At 37.2% G+C, this 24,504-nt stretch overlaps 1 protein-coding gene across 7 annotated transcripts in view; it reads left to right on the top strand.

Moving 5' to 3' along the window:
- CARS1 (cysteinyl-tRNA synthetase 1) overlaps nt 1-20,611 on the top strand; it is a 33,099-nt gene extending 12,488 nt beyond the window's left edge. For 6 of the 7 annotated variants that reach the window (XM_085548667.1, XM_085548670.1, XM_085548666.1 and 3 more), the window contains 15 exons: nt 18-106; nt 1,235-1,356; nt 3,158-3,270; nt 3,802-3,930; nt 4,172-4,301; nt 4,600-4,703; nt 5,934-6,031; nt 7,325-7,514; nt 8,016-8,084; nt 10,352-10,433; nt 15,614-15,694; nt 16,061-16,128; nt 17,526-17,585; nt 18,494-18,577; nt 19,584-20,611. In XM_085548667.1, the coding sequence (XP_085404793.1) occupies nt 18-106; nt 1,235-1,356; nt 3,158-3,270; nt 3,802-3,930; nt 4,172-4,301; nt 4,600-4,703; nt 5,934-6,031; nt 7,325-7,514; nt 8,016-8,084; nt 10,352-10,433; nt 15,614-15,694; nt 16,061-16,128; nt 17,526-17,585; nt 18,494-18,577; nt 19,584-19,718 (1,554 nt within the window). In that variant the 3' untranslated portion in view covers nt 19,719-20,611. Of the gene's footprint in view, nt 1-17; nt 107-1,234; nt 1,357-3,157; nt 3,271-3,801; nt 3,931-4,171; nt 4,302-4,599; nt 4,704-5,933; nt 6,032-7,324; nt 7,515-8,015; nt 8,085-10,351; nt 10,434-15,613; nt 15,695-16,060; nt 16,129-17,409; nt 17,488-17,525; nt 17,586-18,493; nt 18,578-19,583 lie in introns of those variants that run through there. The other variant, XM_085548668.1, reaches the window with a different exon arrangement.
- Nucleotides 20,612-24,504: the final 3,893 nt, after the last annotated feature.

Below are 24,504 nucleotides of genomic sequence, written 5' to 3' on the forward strand. Positions count from 1 at the left end.
ACTTTTTACTTTCTTAGGTCTTACCTCCAGATGTTTTAACGCGGGTTAGTGAATATGTGCCAGAAATTGTGGCATTTGTGAAAAAGATTGTGGATAATGGTTACGGGTAAGCTTGCTACTGAATGCATTTGTATGTTTGTACTGTATCAGAGCCAGAGCTATTGCTTTCAACACTCACTTTGAACTCTGTTCTTTGTTTTCATATGGAAGGGAGTTCTTTTCCAACAGTAGCATTTCATCACATAAAGACATTTCAGAGTTCTTTGTGTAAGACCTGCTGTGTTTAACCTGATGAAAATTTGCTACTGTATACTTGTAATCTTCAAAGGGACAAGTTAGATTATTACATTAATAGGGTGAAATCCTTGTTCCTTAAAATAAATAATCAAAGTCCAAATCACTTGAACTGAGTTTAGTTTACAGTCTTACAGTTTTGACATATAGGGGCTTCAAAACTATGTCCCTGAGTGGATTGGTGGATGTCAGTTGTAAATAACATAGATTAAAAAACAAACAGAGAACAACAAATCATTTTGAAATTATAGTCTGCCGTTGTCTCATCCTTGAGAAAGTGGGGCTAATCCTCTAGAAGTTCTTAAGTATCAGGATAGATTCCTGATTGAAATTTTTGAGTGTTCGTTCTCTTGTTGGCATCAGTTTTTCAGTATGGATGTTTATATTGTGAAGAAAGCAAAGCTGTTGTTCAGGTTGCAATCAGTTGTCTTGCATTTCTTGCTTTAAATCTACAATTTTCATCAAAAGAAAAAAAAAAAAAACAACAACAACAAAATTGAAGATGATCTGTGTTGAACTATGAGCATTCATTGTGGTCCTAAAACTTTTTTCTGATACTTCATATCACTCTTGCAGTAGAGAAAATCAGCAAAGCAAAGGGGGGACAAAATGGGCTCTGAAACAAATATGATTCTTATTATATTATTGCAAAACATTAAAAAGGAATGTTGTATGTGTTTATTGGGACTGTTAATTTGGCATCTCACCTCTTTGAGAATTTAACAAAAAATGTTCTTCAGTGAGTTTTATTCTGACATTTAGTGGCTTATCTGAAGTATTTATGAGATTGCCTTAAAACTTAGGTGAGACTTCAGCTCACTTTAGCACTGTATGGTATGTGGGTTCACTAGAGAAAGTAAGAAGGTTAGTGATCTTGAGCGTACAATTTACTAAAGTCTTGATAGAAAAGTAAGCTATTTAATTATCTTTAACTTTCCAGGTATGTGTCCAATGGATCTGTATACTTTGATACTGTGAAGTTTGATTCCAGTGAAAAACACTCCTATGCTAAATTGGTTCCTGAAGCTGTAGGTGATCAGAAAGCTCTTCAAGAGGGTGAAGGTAAAAAGGGGAAATAATGTTTACATAAATTGCTCACATGTTGACCTCTTCAAGTGATTTAACTGATGCATAGATAAAACTTACAGTCCAAGTTAAATGGTTTGTTTACATGCTGCACTCCCTTTTCCTTAAAATTTCTTTTCCAAAGCTTTTTAGTTTGTGTTTGCACTTTGCTGGGTTTTTATCTGGAAAGCATTGAGTCTTTTATTCTAGAATGACATTTATTGTTGTTATACAACAATAAATAAATAATATAATAAATTGTAATATTACAGTATGGTTGGTGAAGTACAGCCCAGTTATGTGGCTGTTTGTCTGATTCAAAGTAGGAGAAGCAAAGACTTGAAGCTGGGTCTTCCACATGCCAGATGAAATCTCTCCTACCAGGCTGGGGCTATTTTATCACAAGTAGTTCTTGTTGACTTTTTTTTTTTCTTTCTCATTCCTCTCTAATACAGATCATTCTTTTTGTTTTGTAATCCTTGTTGTATTGAACTAAATCCAAATATAGAACTTTTGACTAGAGCTGTAGCAACAGATTAGCTTAAATAATGACTTTTATTGAGCATTTTATCCTCTTAATGTTATACAGTATTACTAGAAATAATCCATAGAATGTATCATAAGTGTATTAAAACATGTTTTATGTTACACTTGTAGGCAGAATTAAGATAGCTATCAATATCCAAAAGCAAAACATTTAATTACATGCGATGTTTTTCTTGGTTTAAACTCTGATACCTGAGATTTCCCATGTGTATGTCAAATAAAGATGCTAGCTTAAGCTACCATCTTAGCGGCAACATGAATGCATCATTGCCACTGTGTAAACAAACAATTATCTGTTTTTGCAAATAGGGACTATAACAGTGATAAATGTAACTGAGACCACACGTAGGCTTAGATTGCTTGCAGCTTAGCTCGTTTGACTCATTTGAGATGATAACCCTGACAGAAGCTGCAACTAATGTAAATAGAGGGAAGTAAAATACTCTTTGTGCTCAAAGTGTATAGCGAAAAGTTTGCTGAAAGACTGAGATTGCAAGTATCTCAAGCTGTACATCAGAACTGACAGGTGTATCTTTGAGTCTGGCTTTAGTCTCTCTCGAGTTCTCATGTGGCAAGTGTTAATGTTAACAAGAGACAGTTTTTGACAATACTGCAGAAATGGTTAATTTTCTTGTTTTAAAGATGTTATAGCAAGACCACCAGTGAAATGATCATAAAGAAATGACAGCAACTAATACACACAGCTTCTGTGGTAACAACAAAGCAATAAACTTGTAGATATTGAAGGATTACCAGTCGTTCTGTGTGGCAACTGAGACAGGGGATGCAGAAGATACCTAGGACTGCACTGCATGTGTATTAAGGCAAATTAGTTAGTCGTGATTTTGGTACTTCTGACTTCAGAATGAATTGGTTTTCCAATCTTATTTACCTATGAATATAGGATGTCTTTATTTCTACATTTCATTTTCTACAGCTGGGACGTTGGAATTGTGTCTGTAGAAATATTGCAGGTGAATGTCATGTCAAAACTTAGAAAGCAGAGCGGCTGATACTTGTTGTCAGCTTTCCTATCAACTAAGTATTAATAAAGAAGCCCAAAGAATTAACAAACTTAATTATGAGGAATTTCAAGTTCTGAGTATTTTTTCTTTCTTTCTTTTTCTATTTTTTTTTTCCCTCAGTCTCACTCAGTAGCATTGAGGCCAAAAATCAATAATAATTGTGTTTAAATAAAATGTAATTATGTACATCTTTTTCTTTTTTTTTTTTTTTTTTTTTCTTTTGGAAGGTGACCTGAGTATCTCAGCGGATCGCCTATGTGAGAAGCATTCTCCAAATGATTTTGCTCTGTGGAAATCCTCCAAGCCAGGGGAGCCCTCATGGGACTCTCCATGGGGAAAGGTAAGGACATTACAACCAGGGTTTAGATCCTCTACACCTTATTAATTAGCCTGTTTTATATTTAACTCATGGCCTCACTTCATATTAATAATGTCTGCATTTTGAGGATCTTGTATTCTATTGTAAGTTCTGTTGCTATAGTCATTCAGTTACTTAGAATGCATATCTAGCTGCTTATTTAACACTTTTTAGACAGAATTCAGCACACAGGCTTATGATGACTGTTATTGGTCAATCATTTATAATCTTTATCTCCAAAGATTTTTCAATTCTTATCTTTCTTAGTGATGAAAAATAAGGAGGTTAAGCAAGGCATCACATAATCAAGGCATCACAGATATATATGCCATGTTTGATAGTTAAGTCCAACAGTGTATGTATATAAAGCCGAGTCTTAGCCATTTTGTTTTTTTCTTTGATAGCACTGTATCTCATTTTCTTAGCCATGTAACTGCTAAGGGACAGACCAGTGAGATGGGTGGGAGAGGAAGACAGTTAACTGTTAGTCAGGTAATGTATTCATCTCCGCAGGGACGGCCAGGTTGGCACATTGAATGTTCTGCAATGGCTGGATCCATTCTAGGAGAGTCGATGGACATACATGGAGGAGGGTTTGATCTCCGATTTCCTCACCATGACAATGAACTGGCACAATCTGAGGTGAGTGAGCTGTTTGTCACTGGCCTTTAGTTTCTGATAAAGCTGTGTGCCTTACTGTGATTGCAACCCATGCAAATCTATCTCTTTTTTTTTCCTGCTTTTTAAATTTGCATATGTTTTGTATAGCCATCCTGGTATTTTCCTCAGTATCTTATTCCTAAATGATCATTGTTCATGAAATATGTGTCCACAATGTTAAGTCTGTGTTGATTTTTGTTGTTTTGTTTGTTTTCCTCTGCAGGCATACTTTGAAAACGATAACTGGGTGCGGTATTTTCTGCATACTGGCCACTTAACGATAGCTGGCTGTAAAATGTCCAAATCTTTGAAGAATTTTATCACTATAAAAGATGCACTGAAGAAACATACAGGTGAAGCTTACTTTAGAATTTGAATGCTTTTCATATAGTTTGAGTGATGTGTGGTAATTGAGCCTTATAATGAAGGTTCCAAAACTGGCTAAGTCTATGTGTCTTTTTTTCTTCAATAACTTTAGAATAGCTGCTCCGGTTCTCATTGGTATTATCTGTATGGACAGTATTGTTCTCCCTTTTTTTAGTAGATGTGTTAAGAATATTAATTGTCTTAGCCATGACAACATTGGAGACCATTAAAAATACTTTAGCTTATTATTGTTATTTTTCTTGTTTATTTTACAACTTCCAATAGCACGACAGTTACGATTGGCTTTCCTCATGCACTCTTGGAAGGATACACTGGATTATTCAAGTAATACCATGGAGTCGGCTATTCAGTATGAGAAGTTTATGAATGTATGTAAGCCTTCTGTTCCTCCTAGAGTTGTTTATACTTTGTGCTGCCATGACATATTTCAGGCAATAGAACAGGCCTTGTACCCAGAAGGAATTTGCTTTCTGTGTTCATCGGGTGGATCTTTATAGTATTTCTTTTGAACATTCAGGTGTTTCTATTGAACATTTAATCCATGTGAATACCACAGGCAACAACATTTCTTTGCAAATGGGTGCCTTTTCCAAGTTTTGACACATCTGAACATCTTGGCACTTAGACACGAGATTAGTTTCTTACGTTAGCTTGCTTAAAGGACTCAGTCTTACAGACATTCACATAACGTGTCTATCAGATCAGACATTACACACATACAGTTAAGGGGATATATATATATATATATATATGTGGGGATATATATATATCCCCACACACATATTCCCCCCCCCCCCCCATATATATATATATATATCCCCACATATATATAAGTTGTTATGTATATATATTATATACATACATACATACATATATATATAAAGCATTGCTATAGATATATAGGTGTGTGTGTGTGTGTATGTATGTATGTATATATATATATATAGCTACATCAAACTTTATGCCTGATAGCTATAATGTGAATGGCTGGGCACAGTTCTATTCCCTGTGTAGTTTGGAGCAGTGATTTAAGCATACATTGACTACAAGGAGGCTGTCCAGTGTTTTGAGATTGTTGATTTTGGTCTCTAGGTGAAGATATTCTGCTTTTAACATAAAATGTTTGGCTTGTGTCACAAAATAAGTGAAAATGACTTTCCACTAAACAGGACGCCTGTATAGGGGAAAAAAAGAACAAAGCAAAACAAACAAACAAAAAAAACCACAACCTTGCTGTAAAGCCATTTCTATTCTTTGGTTTTCATTCGTGCTACACCTGAAAATCTGCCATAAAAAGTGTTGTTTTCTAATTGTTTTCTGAATGGTATTGTATTTAAGCAGTTTAACATCAGAGAGTATTGTGTTGTATCATGCAGCAGCAGAAAAAAGATGCAGAATTGAATTATGGTCTGACTGTGATTTTATAGAGTTACTTGAAGATTGTGGGTTTCCCTGTTGTGACAGATGCTCGATAAATCCAGGCCAAATAGTGTTAAAACTATAAGCTTTATAAGCCTAAGTAAGAAGTAATCCATTTTTTCTTAGTAAATATTGATTCTGTACAGTTTAAACAGAATTTCAAATGTGTTCTTCTACAGGAGTTCTTTTTAAATGTGAAGGATATTCTTCGAGCTCCCACTGATGTGACAGGCCAGTTTCAGAAATGGGAAAATCAGGAAGCGGAGCTGAACAAAAAGTGAGTTGAGCATTCTTTCTTCTTCTCTGAATAACCTTATGTAGCTGCTTATTTAATTTCTTTTTTCATTTAATGACTTACATATGCGGCAGCTTTATGAAGAGTAGATGAAATTGTTAACTTCAGTTTCATTTATGTTAAGTACACTGCCATTGCTCATTGTCCTGTTTAACTACTTTGTTAGACAGTTGTAATTTCCTTCAATATGTGAAAAGCTGTCTTCTTATTTGAGAAGTGACTGATAATTTTGAATACGGTATTTACAGCCATAGAAATAATATTTTATGTGTTTCAGAGGGCAGTGACTAAACTGAGACAAACAGAATTTAAATGACTAGACTAACAGTGCACAAAAACCAGGGTGCCAGTATTTGAAAATGTGCTACTGAATGGAAAGAGAAAGCGATAAGAGTATTGCAGTCTTTCACTTGTAATTGTCCGTACTGCTAACAAGTTCTCATGTAACTTCTTTTATGCATGAAATCTAAATAAAAGCGTCTTGCATTGCAGTACTATATCTTTTCATAGTTCAGTTCTCTGTGGTGAAGAGAGATGTTAAGTCCAAGTATAGAAGCTTCTGTTTAGTAATGTCCTCTGAAAGTTTCATCTTCAGCTTGGGGTTGGTAGTGATAATCAAGGGCAGAAGGGGAAATATTAAGTAACTGAGGGGTCAAAAGGAAAGGACAAAGAAGTAGGATAACATTATATATTGTAGGGATTTTTTTTTTTTGTCACATTTATCCATCACTTCTTGTTTTTTCTCGTAAAAAGACGTTATATGAAACAGTAGTATCTAATTCATGACAAAACAGTACTTTATACACCATATTACTTATTTTGCCTACTTATAACCATTACAAATGTCTGCATTAATTTATTTCCTGTTATTGCTTCATTACAGCTTTGTAACACTTGTTTTTGTGGTGTGTTAGCTTTTAAATTGGTGTTCCGCTTTAGAACAATGCTGAGCAGAATCCTAAGCTGTTAAGCAGGGATAGGAAATCAATACCAAGTGCTAAATAGGCAATTTGTACTGCTTTTAATAACAGATATTAAAAGATCAGTTGCTGAAAATGCACTTGATGTAATGTATTTGGTTGGTTATTACCAATTAGGTTATTCTACCTGCCTGTCTACAGTAGCAAAACAGCTGCACTGTGATGAAGCCTTTTTCTTGCTCATGCTTCAAACGTGAATTCTGGCCACATTTAGGTCCTCTTTAACAGAAGTTCTCCAGAGTAGGTTGCAGATATTTTTGACATAAATAGTAAAAAAAAGTGTTTTTCTTCTTAGTTTTTATGACAAGAAGGCAGCGATTCATGAAGCACTGTGTGACAATGTTGACACTCGCTCTGTCTTAGAAGAAATGCGTTCGTTAGTCAGTCAGTCAAACTCCTATATTGCTGCAAAGAAATCTGCCAGACAAATGCCAAACAGACTTCTTTTAGAAAACATCAGTTGCTATCTCACTCAAATGCTAAAGGTATGGTATAGCAAGAGGTAAAGTTGCTACTATGCTGTGCAATTTTAACTGCTGTATTTTTCAGAGGTGTAGGGATCTGTACGGTTTTCATTTATCTTGCAGGAAACTAGAGATCTGCCACACTTTTCTCTGTTGAAACAACCCTAAACTGTATCACATGCTGCACCGGGAAGGATTTGGAGTCCTTTATGTTAAATTATATTTCCTGCTTATGTTTGGTGGTACAGAGCCCTTAATACATGCATGGAAACTTAGAGAGCAGAAGTCAAAATGTCAAATCTGGCAGCATTATATCTAAATCTGAAAGCCAGCGCTTAATGTGCCAAATCAATTAAAAAGCAAACTATGATATACTGTTAATAAAGCAGTAAAATGTGGGTTAAATGAACTAGGTGGCTTCAAAACACTAGTAGATGTGAGTCTGCTTAGTCTTTGCGTATCTGTGACTTGATGCATACTGTTTCTTCTTCTTTTTCCTTTTTTTGTTTTTCCCTTGATCAGATTTTTGGTGCCATAGAAGGTGATGATGCAGTTGGTTTTCCTGTTGGAGGAAACAGTCAAAACATAAATGTAAGTGAAGGAACAAAGTACACTACACAAAATTACTATGTTCTTTTGAAAGTCTAAGTTAAAGTGATTGCATTTCTGATTTGTAGCTGGGTTACTTCAGATGCAAATATTACAAGCAGAAAAAAATGTAATTAATTGGCATAGGAAGTAGGATTTTTCATTTATGAAACTTGCTTTTTTAATAGGTTTATTTGACTTAATGACAGACAAATTGTACAGCAACCAGTGGAAGAATTATCTTGTCTTCTGAATGATGAATCTGTTTAAGAAACCACATTAGCTGCAGACAGCACATGATATAGCATAAAGACTCATTACAAGGATTTGTGTATTAAGTAGTTTCAAAAATACAATTATACTGATTAAAGTTCATTGTGGTACACCAGAATCCAGCCTGGAGGCAGCTGGAGTTTCATCCTTATTTCAATCTCTTTTTCTGATCTCGTTTGTAGCCACAGTATTTATCTGGCTTTTGAAGGCTGTTTTTCTTTAGTCACCCAGCAGTACCACTATGATGCAGAATTTTCCTTGAAACATGTGGGAGATTCTGATGAAAGTGCTGACGGGCCCTGTAATAACAGTAATGTTTCACAGGATGGGCAGGAGAAATAATTCCACATGAAAAGCTATCAACTTTGCTCTCTCTCCTTATGATAAAATGTTGACATGAAAAATAGCACGGGTTTGGCTCAGCATCTGATACAGAATAGCTCATCTCATACCATCTGACGTTCAAAGTTGTGACCATTTATTCTTCTGTTCTTCCTTGGAAGGACTGATTAAAACATTTCTGATATGACAAATAAAAAACTAAATAAAAACATAAACAGAAAAAAGCTTTAATTCACCAAGGGAAGAGAAAAGCTTGCCTGTTGGTTGATAATTATTATGATTATCATCTGATAATTGCCTGTACAAATAGTTACATTGCTGTGTTGTGGAAATCTCCAATCATGATATAAGATGCATAGTAAGGAAGATAGCCAGCATCAGTAGTGAATTAGTTAAAAATCACTTTGAGTTTTAAAAGAAAAGCATCATCTTAACACCAACCTTTAAGGGAAAACAAAAATTAAACCTGTATTTGACACTCCATTTAGGCAGTGTTTATGGTAAGACAGGCTTTAGGGAAAGGATTGGCAATAGCTTAGAATGAGAAGCTGTGCCTTTTACTCTTTAGAAGTAATGTTGTTAAGGTTAGTAGTAGAGTCAAAAGAATCTGATATGGAAAGAGGATTTCAACATCTGTTAGTAAACTACATACACCTACATATATATTTTAGTTCTTGTTGTTGATTTTATTTTTTTTTAATGCAATCAGTTCAAAGAAAACTAGCAGCCAGGTACCCCAAGCAGGTAACTTTGCTTTTATATTTGTCTCCTAAGACATTTCAGGCTCTAAGAATTATAATATGAAGGAGTACAATTTGAAAAATGTTTTGGCTCTTCCATTAAATGTTATGCCTTCATTCAGTCTGCCATGCAGATACTTACTTTTCTTAGTAAAAATTACCAGGTGAACACGAAAAGCTTCTCATTAAAAGAGAAGGCTGTGGATCAGACCTGTTGTTTCTTTGTCCAAATTAAAGATGAAGGAGTCAACAGATCTGAAAATCATTATCTCCAAAAAAGGCACAACTTCTTCAAAAGCTCTCAGTAAACAACTGGAGTAATTACCAAGGTTTAGTAATTTGTTTGAAAGGGGAAAAGATCTGAAGTCAGAAAACCTCAGGTTACATAGCCTCATTTTCCAAATGACTTAAGCACTGCTTTCAGGTTAATTATTCTGGAAATAACAATCTTTAATCCTTAGATTTCTTATTATATATAATAAAGTAATGATAGTGCATGCTTTCCTGATGCCAACTCATTTGCAGGTTGGGGTAATTTTGGTGTAGAGAGGGTAGTAGAGATGTGGTTGTAGCTCTGTTTCCAGAGTCTCTTCTCCACAAGACTTCTCAGGCTCTGGTTGTGAATGTGACCATGTAACATTCACATTTATAAAACATTTTATAAAATGTTTTAAATGAGCCCTTCAGCTTCTATAACACATGGTATAACAGCCTCTGTGGACTGCTACGGTTGGAGAAACTCTTGAAAACTACAGAGGAAAGAAAATTCTGCTTTTACTTTATTTTCTGTCTCCCTCACCATTCAAAGTAATGCAGCTTTTGTTATAAGCAGTTATAAGCAGCTTGTAAATATGGGCTAGTTAAAAACCCATTTAAAACTATTGTTGGTTAATTGTAGAAATAATTATCCTACAGATTGAATCTACAGTGATGCCATACCTACAAGTTCTTTCAGAGTTCAGAGAAGGAGTGAGACAAATTGCCAGAGAGAAAAAAGGTGAGAATTTACTTTTTCCTGCATTATTGCATACGAGACTCAAAGGATGCAGGAATCAAAATGGGCAGGGTAAGGAGGATCCATCTGCTACAGTTGTTTTGCTTAGAGAATAAAAGTAAAGCATCTTTAAATCAGAGTTTCTTTGAATATTTCATCTGTGTTACCTGTCTCTTTAATTTGGGAATCCCTTACAGGCTGCTAGGCTTGCTTTGTTTGAATCTCTGAAGAATCTAAAGGGTTAGGAATGAAGAGGAGTAGCTGTTATTTCTCTAATTAAAGTGTGCACCTGCTTTCTAGGTTTCAAAGTGGCCATCACCTGCCCCAGGGAGACTGCATCCTCTGAAAGTGTAGATTGCTACACACTAATGCAGTCTGTGTTTAAATAGCTTGAGATGTTCCTTCTTTGCTAGCATAGCTGATAATTCAGTGCTCTCTTAAGCAAATTCTTCTAGAAGTTTCCTAAAAATTGTTTTGGGCTTCCCTTCCAAGTTTTTGTGAGAAGTGTGTGTGTATCCTTAGTCTAAAATGTGACTTTTGACCTTTTACTATTTAACATAAACATGTGTTTTGTTTTGTTTTTTCTTTGCTCTCTGATAGTTGAGCTAAGTTGGCTTTCCCTCAATAGCAGTAAGGTCTGAATATAATGGGGCTGCTTGTCGATCATTTTTAAGTACTTGGTACAAGGCTGCTTACTGGCGCTTGAGTTTCTTACTTGGAAGGTATTGATTTTATTTTATTTTTTTGCCTGAAATAAATTGGTGAGTAAGAACAGTGCTGGATCTGATTGCTGTCTAGTTGGGATGCACTACGTTAAAACTAAAAGGTAGAGAAATGCAGAAAACTTCTGCAAAAGATGTCAATAATGGGTTGTTCAGAGCACCACTCGTTATCTCGTGCTCTCTGAGATTTTACTTGTCCAACTGCACAGACCCTTATGTGCTTATCTCTGCAGTAGATCTGTGCTCTAGTGCAGCCCCTGATGCTAGGGAAGATTTCCTACTAATAATGGATCATTATTCTGCTGTTCAGGCAGGAATAAATCTCTGTAGCCATTGGTTGCTTACCCTGTGACATCTACTTAAGTGATCTTAAAGATATCTGTGATTAAACTTTGCCTGCATCTTCATTTCCTATCATGAATGTTTGTGCTGTTTCACTCTAAGGTGTTTCTAGGGCACAGTGCAAAACCCTCTGCCCTCTCCCAAATGTATCACAACTCATTGGAACTGCCGCCAGATTTGTTCATTGTAACTGTGCCTCTCTGTTGCATTTGTAACTGGTTTTAACATCTAGTATTCTGAATATGCTTTTTCAAACTCCTTTTTTCGCCTCGATAATGTTTCTATTTGCAACAGCACATCATCTGTTACCAGTCCCAAAGTCATAGGCTTAAAATTGATAAAACCCATGAAAACAGGTCTGGGAAACAGTCACATGCTGAAGGAGTGCTTAGCTGTGGGTGTGTTTGTAGGCACTGGTGGTGAGGCTCTATCCCACTGCTTTCCTGATCACTGTCCTTAGAGCACACAGCAGCCTATGCATTGACACAGCCCTTGATCGCCCCCCACACAGTCCTTAGCTATCTTTGCCCTGGTGGTACTGCATGCAAAGAACGGGCACATCTCTTCCTTAAGAAGCATGGTGCTGACTCTCCTGGATAGAAAAAGATTGATAAAAATTACATTGTTTCATTAGCAATGCATGTATACATTTCTCATTAATCTTTGATAGATTATTTCTTTTGTTTTTCAATTAGTCCTGATTTTAGATCAGCAAATACTGTAACTGAGAATACACCATTTTATTGAATAAGCAGTAGAGGTATCTGATTTGTTCTTGGTACGATACACATAATTTCTTTGGCAAGGTCAAAGTTAACACTTTCTGGTGTTAACAGCCGGTGTGGTAATCTCATTGTTTATTTTAAAGGCTTCTGTAGAGTGGCATCAAATATGAACATGGTTCACCGTGTGTAACTGTTCTTCATGCCCCGTCCCTGGAGGTGTTCAAGGCCAGGTTGGATGGCGCCCTGGGCAACCTGATCTAGTATACGTGGAAGTTTGGTGTCCCTGCAAGGAAGGGGGGTTGGAGCTTCATGATCCTTGAGGTCCCTTCCAACCCGGGCCATTCTGTGATAAGGAAAAATAATGACTTAGTTCATGACAAACTAAACAGCTCCTATAAAATGCAATATTTTCTCCCACAGAGTCATTCTGCTGAATTCCCAGCAAGGAACACTGCCCTGCAATGGGGGTAGTAGGGCTGCTTTTCCATTCTGTGATATTGGAATGGATGGTGCTCAGTTCAGCTCTCTGAGGCTCTGAGAACTATGAAAGAGATGAAGGCAAAGGCCAGGAGATGCTAGTGGAATATGCAGTGTGAAAATCCAGTGACTGGGTGGTAGCTTTTACTGCAGGAATGAACCCTTGTTATTTCTGTAACCAGCTCAGTATTGCCTAAAGGGAGAACACTGAACTATAACCTATCTGCTCAGGTGTGTATCTTGTTTCATGAATACAAGAGCGTGTATCAAAGAATAGAACTGAATGGGTTGCTGCTTCTCAGCTGATACAGTTTCTTACCTGAGTAAATATTGCGCCTAAGATCTATTTTCCTCTGAATACGTCTACTTTTTAGTAGCATCTACTTCAGCTAGATCTTCAGTTCTGACCAGTTATGAAAAGCCCCTTAATAAGTTCCAGAAACCTGAACTGAAGCTCTCTGTTCTGTTACATCTGGTTTGCTTAAAAAAAAAACCAAAACCACCAGGTCAAAACAGGTGATAAGTGGAAATGCAACAGGAAATAGCTATCTGCAGAACCAGAGGATGTTTGGTTTACAGTCGCTTTGATGACTACATGTATAGTTATCAAAACAATAAAATAATTGTCCTTCAGAGTCGCTGTTAGTTGTCACCGAGGTTACATTAATTTGTGACTTTTTAGAAGAGGTTTCCTAGCCCTTCTTATCAGAAATCCTGCAGTGACCATTAGCATGTTCCTGTGTCCTCTGTGTCTTGCAGCCACCCATTGTACCCTGGAAGAACTGTTTCATCATTCCCGAATTGGCTTAGATTTTTTTTTCTCCTCCCCTTCTTGCCCGTCTTCGTCACACTACTTATAAATTAATTCCTTTCTCAGTGTCTCACAGTGTTGCTGTGACATGGGACAGTCTTTTGGGGATAGTGATTTTTGTTTATCCAGATCAGGAGGGTTATTTCTACCAAGTGCTTGAGCAAGTAAGCAGGTAAGAAGCTGGGATGTAGCAAGCCTCGTATCATTTTTGCTGTCATTAGCCCATCTTCTGAAGGTTTACATGCATTTTATCTGCAAGCCAAAACTCTTAACATGGTCAGTCCTACCTGCAAAGCTGCTCTTCACAGCAGTAACTGAACTGTTTGAGAACAGATTTTAGAGGCACTTACTGTACATTTAATGAGGTGGCTAGATTTTATTTTTTTTTTATGGCAGAGTTAAAGAGAATAAAGAATTAACTCAGTTACCTTTAATTGTTTTCATCACATTCATTTCCCTGTGAAGTTAGCATGTTCATCCTTAGTGAAAACAGGCTTTCACAACTAAGGATAGCTGCTTTCCTTTTATTTCTCAGCTTTATATTTGTTTCCTTCATCTTTTACGTCATGTGACTGAGATTTATGGCAAACTTTGTAGGGTTTATTTGTTGCATACATGGGGGAACCTGCTGTCTAATTTGTGATTCTGGGAGGCTTTTATGTAATAAACATATTAAACAGCAGGATAAGATAAACAGCTTCATTTGCTTGATATTTATGTTGGCCTTCTGTTGCAGAAACAACATTTAATTTCCTGCATTTTGTTTTACTAATTTATATGTGCATATTATTGTTTCATTTCTGCATGTGGTACATTTATCATAAGTCAGCTTCTTATCATAGACCTTATCGAAGAATCACAGAATGGCTTGAGTTGGAGGGCACCTTAAAAACAGCATAATCTAGCTCCACCTCCCCTGCCTTGGGCAGAACTGCCACCCACTAGATCAGGCTGACCAGGGCTCCATCCAACTCAACCTTGAACGCCTCCAGGGCTGAGGTATCCACAGCTTCTCTGGGCAGCCTGAGCTATTGCCTCACCACTCTCTGATTGAAAAATTTCACTGTGACGGCATCCCTGTATTATTTTCAGGCCTGCTTCCATTGACTGCACGTATTTGGTTTTTTTTTTCTCCCCCCCTCTCTTTTCCCTCAGTTTGATCAGCAGGTCCTTTCTCAACCATATTGGTTTCCTGCCTCCTCTGCTTGAGTTCTTGTGCTAGGGAATAGAGAGCTTTGTGAAAGGTGTTCTTAAAAAGCCAGCTCTACTCCACTCCTTTATCTCTGAAGACAGCTTTCCTGTCTTGTGAAGTGAGGAAATGCTTTGTTTTGACAAGTTTGAATAAGGAAAATAATGAGAAAACTAGTTGGAAAAGGAAATATGGTTACGATGAATGTTGTGCAAGTCAGGTTCTGTCTTCTAACACAAGGCAAAAGGGGCATTTGGGGATATAAAAATGATGTTTCTTAACCCACAAATTGAAATAAAAATAAGAAATCAGAACTCAATAGAATTTAATGAGTTTGCTATACGTTTTATGTGGGTATTAAAAGTAACTGGAATTATAACACAGTCTAAGTATTTTGCATAGATTATTAAATATATACTGCAAAGAATGCGCAGCATTGGGTTACAGGACTAATGAACTGCAGGCCCACTCCAGTTCAGAAATTTCCATATTCCTTGTTATATGAATCTATTCTATTCCAACAGTGTAACTTTTTTGCATCCTGGAAGTGTTGAGACAGAGAATTAACAGCACTTATATATATTTATATATGAATACATACATATATACATAAATAAATTCATTTAAAAACTTTTTTACGGTGCTGAACTGAAACTCTCATGACAATGTTCAGGACTAATAGGAGTATCTTGGAAGTAATTTATGAATTCCGAGTCCTTGCAGAAACGTGCTTTCTGTAGCTAAAAGAAGAGAGAATTTACTTAAGAACACTAATTGCTTTAAAACAATTAGGCTCTTTTCTGGCCAGTGTGAGAGAATGGCAATTTCTTAATTGCAGTTAAATAAGCGTGTGTCAGGATGGATGTGTACTTCCACCAAATAAATCATACTTTATTTGTATTTTTCATGTTCCATAGTAACTGAAGTGCTGCAGTTGAGTGATGCTCTTCGAGATGACATCCTCCCTGAACTTGGTGTTCGATTTGAAGATCATGAAGGTACCCAATGTAGTGTCTTGCAGCTCTGTAGATAGCTATTCTTACAGTGCTGTTTTCTGAAGATGGGGGAAAACAAGCTATCGGTACTAGCATAGAATAATCCAGCATTCTCAAGTACTGCAAACTGATTGCTTAATAGAATTCTAATGCATACGTATATCGTATGAATGCATTTTAGAGTATACATAGAATAAAAATATACAGCACAAATCTGTTTCTATAGTATCTAATTGCTTAGTCATTTTTAAGTAGTCATTCAGTTGTATTTGCATTCAGCTTGGAAAAAAAAAGTTATTGCAGATTAAATACATTTATTTTTGACAGTTGAAGCACTGGAAAATCATTCATCTGTTTTTGCTTCTTCAGGACTTCCAACTGTGGTTAAACTAGTGGATAAAGACACATTATTGAAAGAAAGAGAAGAAAAGAAAAAGGTTATTATTTTATTCTGTATCTTTCTTGCATTTAAAGTAATATATAAACTGTGTATACCTTTATAGTTCCTAATAATCTACAGGCCTAGTGGTATGGAAAATTATATACTAAAATGGATACTGAAATTATAGTTGTGTTCGAGAAGGGGATTTTTAAAACAGTAGCTGCTAGAAAATTCTGCATGGGATATATTTAAATTTTGTTTATTTTTGTTTATAAATCTTAGTATAACTAAGGGATGTTGAATATTGCATACATGCTGTCTTATCTCTCTGAAAGAATCATTTCAATGAGAGACTGATTCTGACTTCTTTCCTCTGTACAAATGAAGGTGACATTTTCAATAGAACTGGACTGTATTCATTTGCTATATGGAAACAAAATGCACTGAGTAAATTATAACTGATATAGCATGGATGAGATATTCAGAGTACAGGATCAAGAATTCATATTGCAAATTCATATATTTATTGCTAAATAAAGATAATGAGGCCTAAATAATACACAAACTGTCCGTATGGACGCTTTTCTGTTTGTACTTCCTGGCTTAATGTTTGACTGTAACATTTTGAAGTACCGCTTTATATGTATGTCTTCAGTTTTAACAAATATAAACCTCTATCATGGCAAGAAATTGTTGGAAGACTTCCAAACACTTCTCCTTCCCTGAGGACTTTTTGTTAAGAGAAAAACAATACAGAGTTTTGGCCATTTCCAGGTGTTTCCAGCCAAAAAAAAAAAAAAAAAAAAAAAAAGAAAGGAAAGGAAAGGAAAAAAGCATTTGAGGACAGTTTGTATGTAACTGCTGGGTGGAACCTGCAGCTAGAGTACATTTAATCTGAAAACAGTATCACAGTATCGTGTTCAGTATTAGCAGAACCCTTGGAGATCTAATGTGTCTCTCCTAAGCAAATGCTAGATTTATTTTTTAAAGTTTTTAAGTTGTCTAAATTGGGATAGCTGTTTCCCTAGGAACATCACAGGATACAACTCGTTGAGAAGCTGTAGTTTCTTCACAGTTTGATGCAAGAGCTTAAAATATCAGGGAAATGTGGTCTTTTTGAAGTCAATTGCAAAACGGTTTTCCCTATGATTTGTCAGGACCATTTATTTTGCAGGTTTTTTAGTGTTTTTTTTCCCACAGGTATGCACTTCACATGCAAAATACATTCTGAACAGTTAAAACTGGTTTATCTGTGATTAAAAACAAATGAAATCGAAGTCTTACAGTGAGAAGTACCAGACAATCCTAATTACAAGGCACAGTGTTTTTGCTGTAGGTTATGCTGCCAGTTCTGTCTGTAATTGGATATCCAGGGAAGCTGCTGGCTCGGATTTTTTAGAAAACAACCAAATGAAGCAGTTACCTTTAACTCATTAACACTGCCTTTCACAGATTGAAGAAGAGAAGAAAAGGAAGAAAGAAGAAGCAGCCAGAAAAAAACAAGAGCAGGAAGTAAGTGTTCAGATTAAAAGAATCTGATTTGGAAGAAAACTTTTAAGAGCAGTAGTTAAATGCAAGAAAGACTGTATTGGAACAGAGGCTGTGTGCCCAGCCTTAACTGGGCCTCCATTTGTTTACTTTTCTGTGCTTTCCTGATCAAAATTGATTTGGCTTGCAATTTATATTTGAATATTCATCTCCTTGATGGCTCCTTTGATAGAGCAGCCATCTTTGAAAACAAGACTGAAGAATGCAGAAATTTCTCAGACTTTGTAGCATGTATTTCAGTCTGTAGACAGTATTACTTCCTTCATTGGCTTTTTTCATTCTTTCAGAAAATTGATTCCCTTGCATTGGTGTAAACTAGTTGGAAAGATTTCTGAGATGTGTTAATCCACAAATAATAGAAGTTCCATTTATTTTCAGTGCAATTACTTGCATCCTCATCCTGCTGTGACATGCTTAGAAATGTGTTCTTGCCAGCAGGAAACTGTTGATAAAGGTTCTCTTTGCGGGAGATCCTCACTAAACATTCTTTACAAATAGCAGTATTCATTTTATGTTTACACTTAACACACTAAGGAAACCAAATAAGCAGAAAACAGGTGTATTTTTTAGAGCACGTTGTTTAGAGTTGTTTCAGGTTCCTGCAATACTATTCTATAAAGTAGTTCTCTGTAAATGTAAAATGTCAATTTATTTTTATTTTCCTGGACAAACACAGCTAAGATATGCTGAGTTGTTCCTCAATGAAAGTTGCTTTTCCCGTGATAAACAATTGTGAATTAAATGTTCGTTGATTTGCAAATTATGATCTACTTTTCCATTTGCACATGTCCAGGAATGGCTTTTTTGAAAAATAGGTTATCAGTAATTATTTTTGATGCTGTAACACAGCTAATGCATGCTTTATATTACAGGCAGCAAAACTGGCAAAAATGAAGATTCCACCACATGAAATGTTTAAATCGGAACACGACAAATATTCCAAGTTTGATGAAAATGTAAGAAACTTTTCTTCCAATATGGAGTGCTTTTCCTTTCCCATCTGTACATATTTGATTATATGTCTACAAAGCTGATCTTGTTCCAGAACGGCTCGGGCAGTGTTATTAATGTAGGAGAGGGAGGAAAGAAGAGAAAGGGAAAGCAATCTATTAATTTTCTTGCACATACCTTGCATTGTGGAGCAAGACTGTCAAACTGTTAATCATCTCATGGGTATTTTCATTGCACATTGGTCCTTTTTGGCCCTTCCATTATAAAGCAACACCCTGCAGATCTGTGCATAGGAATATGCATTAGTTTACAGATCTGTTCCCTTGTTTCAAGGCAAGGATGACTCTTGTACAAAATCCCCAGCTCTGTCAGAGCCGATGGAAACAACCACTGTTCTGCTCCCCTCCTCCATCCTGTGGTAAGGAGCTGTACTGGTAACTTGGCTCTGGTTGCTCCTGTAAGAATAAAAGCCATTATTTGGAAAACAAAGCACTGTTTCTTCAGTGTTTGATCCTATTTCTGCCTGTCCTTTTCACCCATTCAAACTCAGGCCCTCAGGACAAGTAAGAATAAAGAGTGCAAGCACAGGAAAATGTGCACATGAGCCTGGGAGAAGATTGTAAAAACGGAATGCATTTTCTTCATCAAATACAGAAAACTCTTAGGGCTTTTGCTTTAAGCCTTGGAATTGATATGCTACCATCATGAAAAGTGGTATTTTAACCATCTCTTTTTAGATTAGTTATCCTTCTCTTAACTATAACCATTTAGAAATTAGTGTTTAAGCTTCCCTTACTTGGTAGAGGCCAGAAAACATCACCCTCTGTCCCTTCACTAGCTTGGAAGGGAACATACACAAGTAGACTAAATTAACCAAGATGCACCTCCTTCTGAGAGTTTGTCATTAATTGATGTTATCCTCCTATGTCAGGCAAACAGAGAACAGAATTCTCTAAGGAGCAAAAGCAGTCTAAAATGTATTAAAATATATATATATATATTTTATTTTAGGGATTTCCCACACATGATACAGAAGGCAAAGAACTCAGCAAAGGACAAACTAAGAAGCTAAAGAAACTTTACGAAACCCAAGAAAAACTATACAAGGAATATCTACAAATGGTGCAGAATGGAAGTGCAAACTGACAACAATGGGACTTTGTTTTAGAAGGCAGGAGTTGGATCACCATTGAAGACGTGAGCATATACTGATGCTCGTATTTCTGTTTACACTTTCTATTATGTGCAAAGTAAACATCCTGTTTATGAGGACTAGCAATGTCATCTGGAAAGTCAATAAATATTCATTCATAAAAAAGAAAAATCCTCCCAAGAAGTTTCCTCACAACAGTAGCAACAGGTTAAATGGTCACCAGTTCTGTTGGAGCAGGTGCTGCTCAGTCAGCAAATCCACACGAGGATTCTTGTTTATTATGGTTGTCCAGAGTTTGGTTAATTTGTCCTGCAGACCGATCTCTAATACCCAGTTGTAGCCTGCATTCTCAAATATGTCACAGTCAGCAAAACTTACTACTAAATGGAAGCTGAGTAATTTGTCCCATACTAAGAAAGTATTTTCCACATGATTTTAATAACTTTACATAAGCAGGAAAAAACTGGGTAGTTTCCACTATGATACTTTAGCTGCTGTTACTAAAAACTTTCCTAAGTATACCCAGAACACTTTGCACAGTAGAAGCTAACAGTCTCTTTGTTGCAAAAGGGAACAGATCATCATCTTTGTTTAACCTGCAATTGCAGACAAGTGGGTAAGTACAAGGCAAATAGACCTGCGTTGGACATAGCCACTATGCTATGTTCTTTTCCTTAATTAAAAGTGATAAATATACTTGCTTTATTTTAATATATACCTTCTGAGAAACCAAGATGAGCATATTTGGAGTAATGGAAAGGCCTAGTAGTTTTTTGGGTTTTTTTTCTGGTTTATCTGTATTTGCCTTTGAAAACATACCTAATGTTGAATTCAGTAAAGCACAGGCATCTTGTACATGGAAAATAAAATCTGTTATAAAGTACAAGTTGTATGTGACCATTGTTCAGTAAGGAAAAAAAAATACAGCTTATCTTTATTTAACAGCCAGCTCTTTAAAATATAGTTCACAGATGTTCTCCCTTAGCATGATGTTACTAAGTTAATTAAAAAGCATTTTGCATTCAATATTCCACTAATTTCTATTTGTATAAATAATATAAATTGTATAAATGCGTGCTTAAAGTGGCCATTTAAAAGGACAGACAGAGCCGTGATGGCAATTTCTCCATTCTTTCATTCTGTGAACGAAAGAGGATCAGTTGCATTTTGACACCATTTTAAACCCTTTGGTATTTTCAGACCATTTCTTGTCAAGCTCCACTGTATTTTTTGTAAGGTAAGGTCTGGTTTGTGCACTACCTTGTCTTCTTCCCAGTACGTTCCCCAGGATGCCTGTGCACTGAGGATATCCATTAAGAGATGGATTGTGTCTGGGCTTGCAGGCACAAGATGCTGCTTCTTGGCTGTACAGGCTTCCCTGATTCTAAGCTTCCTATGGCCCTAGGCAGATTCCAGAACTACTTCTACAAACTAGAGTAGGAATGTTAACCCTGAATCTTCTCAAACTACAGCATTCACTTTGCTGCCTTCCTTAACAGTCTGCTCTAATGTTGCTACTCAAGGTGAAACGGTAGTAGTAATTTGCTTACGGAGATTCCTTTTTTGTGATTGGAGTTGGCACTTGCTTACCAGAAACACAAAGCTACCCGTTACATTACCACAGAAGAAATTCATCAATCCATTGCTGTCATGGGCTCTTAATTTTCTTGAGATGTCTGTATTACTATCCTAGCCTGCACCCTCACTGTTTTTTTCTCCACCTGCTGTGTTCATAGTAGAACCTCATCCAATTCCATGATTCATGCACTACATCAACATAGAAGAATTCATTTTAAATGCAGTTTTTCCTTCCCGGTTGCTTCCCTTTGTTTCTGGGACAGCTCGTTGCATAGATCTTCAGAGTACTTCAACACTTAGTATTTCCTGAAAATTCGGTGTCTTCTTTCTTCCCACATGCACACAGTGCTTCCTTCCAAGATTTTTTTAATCCATAGTTACTTGTGTCCCCAAAGCTTAAATAAGGCTCTCTACTCCATTTACTGCCTCATTACTGACTGTAACAGTATTTAGCTTATGTGCTTCTTGTGTTCTGTTTGATTTTTGATTGTTGTTTTAAAGATTCTTTCCAGTCCCCTCAGTGTATCTGAAATATCACTACTGCTGAAATCATCTTTATTTTCTGGTACTGCACAAACAGCATTCCTGTCTTTGTACTATCTCTGTACACAATCAAGTCTCTTAAAATCTATGGGCTTCTTCTCACAGATATTGTAAGAATATGAGACTTTGAAATCCGCTCCTGTTTGGGCTCACCTTCCGTTTCCTGGGTGATGCTTGTTCTTCCACACAGCTGCTTACTCTCCCAGTTTTGTATAGTGTCTTGCCATCTAGTTCTTTTCAAAACTGCCTTTTCCTCTTCAATAAAACCCTCAAAATCTTCCCGTACTTGAACACTTCTTCCCATATACGAACTGTTTGTCCAGTTGTGGTTTTTCTCTTCCTTGTATGTTTCAGCTGTCCTTGGAAAGTCAGCGTTATCAGCAATGAATATATCTGCTTCATGGGGGTTTTCTATTTTTCCAGAAAAAAAATCATAATAAAAAAAAATCACATGAACTGGCAACTTGTTCAGTGAAGAAGCTGCTAAACTATTTTATCTCAATACACAAACAGGAGATGACTTCATTCTCACCAAAGAAAATGAGAGCTTTGAGAACTCTGGAGTTCCTTTTTCCAAAAGCAGCAAGATAATCAACAAAACGACCTTGGCCAGGAGTCAGAAAAACAGGCTTAGGATTTTGTAACCAAAAAATCAAATTCCATATCAGTTACTTTATCTCTGCAGCCACAATTCAGAAGAAAATACCAGCATGCTGAAGAAAAGCTTGTTAACAAAGGAAGAATTCTCCAGGCTAAGATATGTGCCTGTGAAGACAACCTTTTCAGCGTAGGCGTGCAGATGGATCCATGCAGTCACTAAGATGCACAGCGCAATGCCTTTTCCCTGGCAATCTATCAAGGTGTCACTTAAGCAAATTCCACTGCAGTTCTTTAGCAAGGGTGACTTGGCAACCAGGAAAATGCAACAGCGATAGTCTGCATTCATTGTCCTGGTCACCTGCCTCAGCCTAGAAAAGGGAAAGGACACATTCCAGAGTATATTATGTTTTTTGTTGTAAAGCGTACACATATGTCTACTCACATGCTTGGTGAAGCAAATATGGCATATTCTTTTCTAAGTGCTGGGAAAATGGAAATCCCAATAGTGGAGTTTTGGATATTTTTTTAAAGCACTTTCTGGAACGTACAGCTCATGTTGGTCTGCACAGTGCAGAGCTTTGTGTGCCCCACGTGTCAAAGGATTTATTCAGAGATGGCAAGGCAAGGTGGTGTCTTTAATTGCACTCATGGCAAAAGGCCAAGCTCGGCAGCAGTAAATTGTTTCTGTCCTTTGCTCAGAAGGTGCTTTTTGGCCTTTCTATTGTGAATATTGACATCAGTGCCCAATGTGAATACTGCCACACTGAGAGAATAAGTTCCTCCATCACTCGGTTTGTTCAGATGCTGGTGGAACAATTCATTGACTTATCTATCTAGCCTTGTAGCCACTGGTCTTTACCAAGACTTCAAACTAACGAGTGCTTAATTACATTGAAGTTTCTCTCTTTGACCTTTTTATCGTAATGTTTGTGTTTGCTTTTCACTGCTCCAGGAAATCACACATGTATTTTAAAGGTGTGAAGAAGGAAATTCCTGCCGCATGCAATGTATCACTTCAGGTTCTTTTCCTACATTTTAAGCTATATTTAAAACATCTCAGGGTAGCTTCAAAACAACTTTATTTCTTACTTTGATTGAGCAATTTCTGCTATACAGATGTAGAATTTTTAGTCTTCTCGGTGATTTCACAGGGCAATTTCTATGCAGGAACCCAGCACCACATGCATAGTGCTCCTCCCTTGAGACAGAACAAATTCATTAAGCAGCACATTAGCAATTGAGCGTCAAGGCTTCACTTGGCGACGATCAAAGCTCTTCCTCAGCCTCCTGCAAAAATCGTTGATGAGTTTGGTCTCATCTCTCCAATTGGGTTGTGAATGTCTGATGTCTCGCTAAGCAAAAGCAGTTTCCATGATCACCCACGCAAGGGCAGGAGAGGCAGACACTGTAATGCCAGTTACAGCCTAAGCAGGAGTACCTGGTGCATCTGTTCGGCAGTGCTGCCGCACTCCCTGCGCTCAGTGTAGGTTCTCCAGGCTCTCCTTATGCTACACTGCGTGTTAAATCAAGCCACTGTGATTCAGCAAATACCTTCTTGCAGCTCTGCAGGGCAGGAGCACCTGACAGACAGCGAGATGACTGCACAGAGTGTGTCTCACCCACAGCCTTATTAGTGCCTGCCACCAAGGCACGGCAGTCAGCACTGAGCCCTCCTCGCTGCTCGGGGGAGCTGGTGCCGCTGTGGGGCACTGACACCCCCAGACGTGAGGTGATGGACGGCTCCTTCAACATACACGCAGGCACAAGCAAAGACTGGCAGCGCTGCAGCCTGCTTCAAGGCTTCAATTAGCAGTCCAAAAGAAATCAAATTCGTTTTCACCAGGCCACGGTAAACACTCCGCATTTTGATTTACCTATTTTCTAACTCTGCAATCTGACAATACGCAGAGAGCATTTTACATCACGAGCCCGTTTCTACTCAATCATAACGGAACTCCGCACCCCGTGGCGCCGAGAGGTCGCGCCCGCCCTCAAGGGCAGGACCCCGCCAGCTCGGGGTCTGACCGCCGCCATCTTGTCCCCCCTCCTCCTCTCGCG

The sequence above is a fragment of the Coturnix japonica genome, chromosome 5, assembly GCF_054131305.1.
Source record: "Coturnix japonica strain WE chromosome 5, WE-NBRP24, whole genome shotgun sequence".
Classification (NCBI taxonomy): domain Eukaryota; kingdom Metazoa; phylum Chordata; class Aves; order Galliformes; family Phasianidae; genus Coturnix; species Coturnix japonica.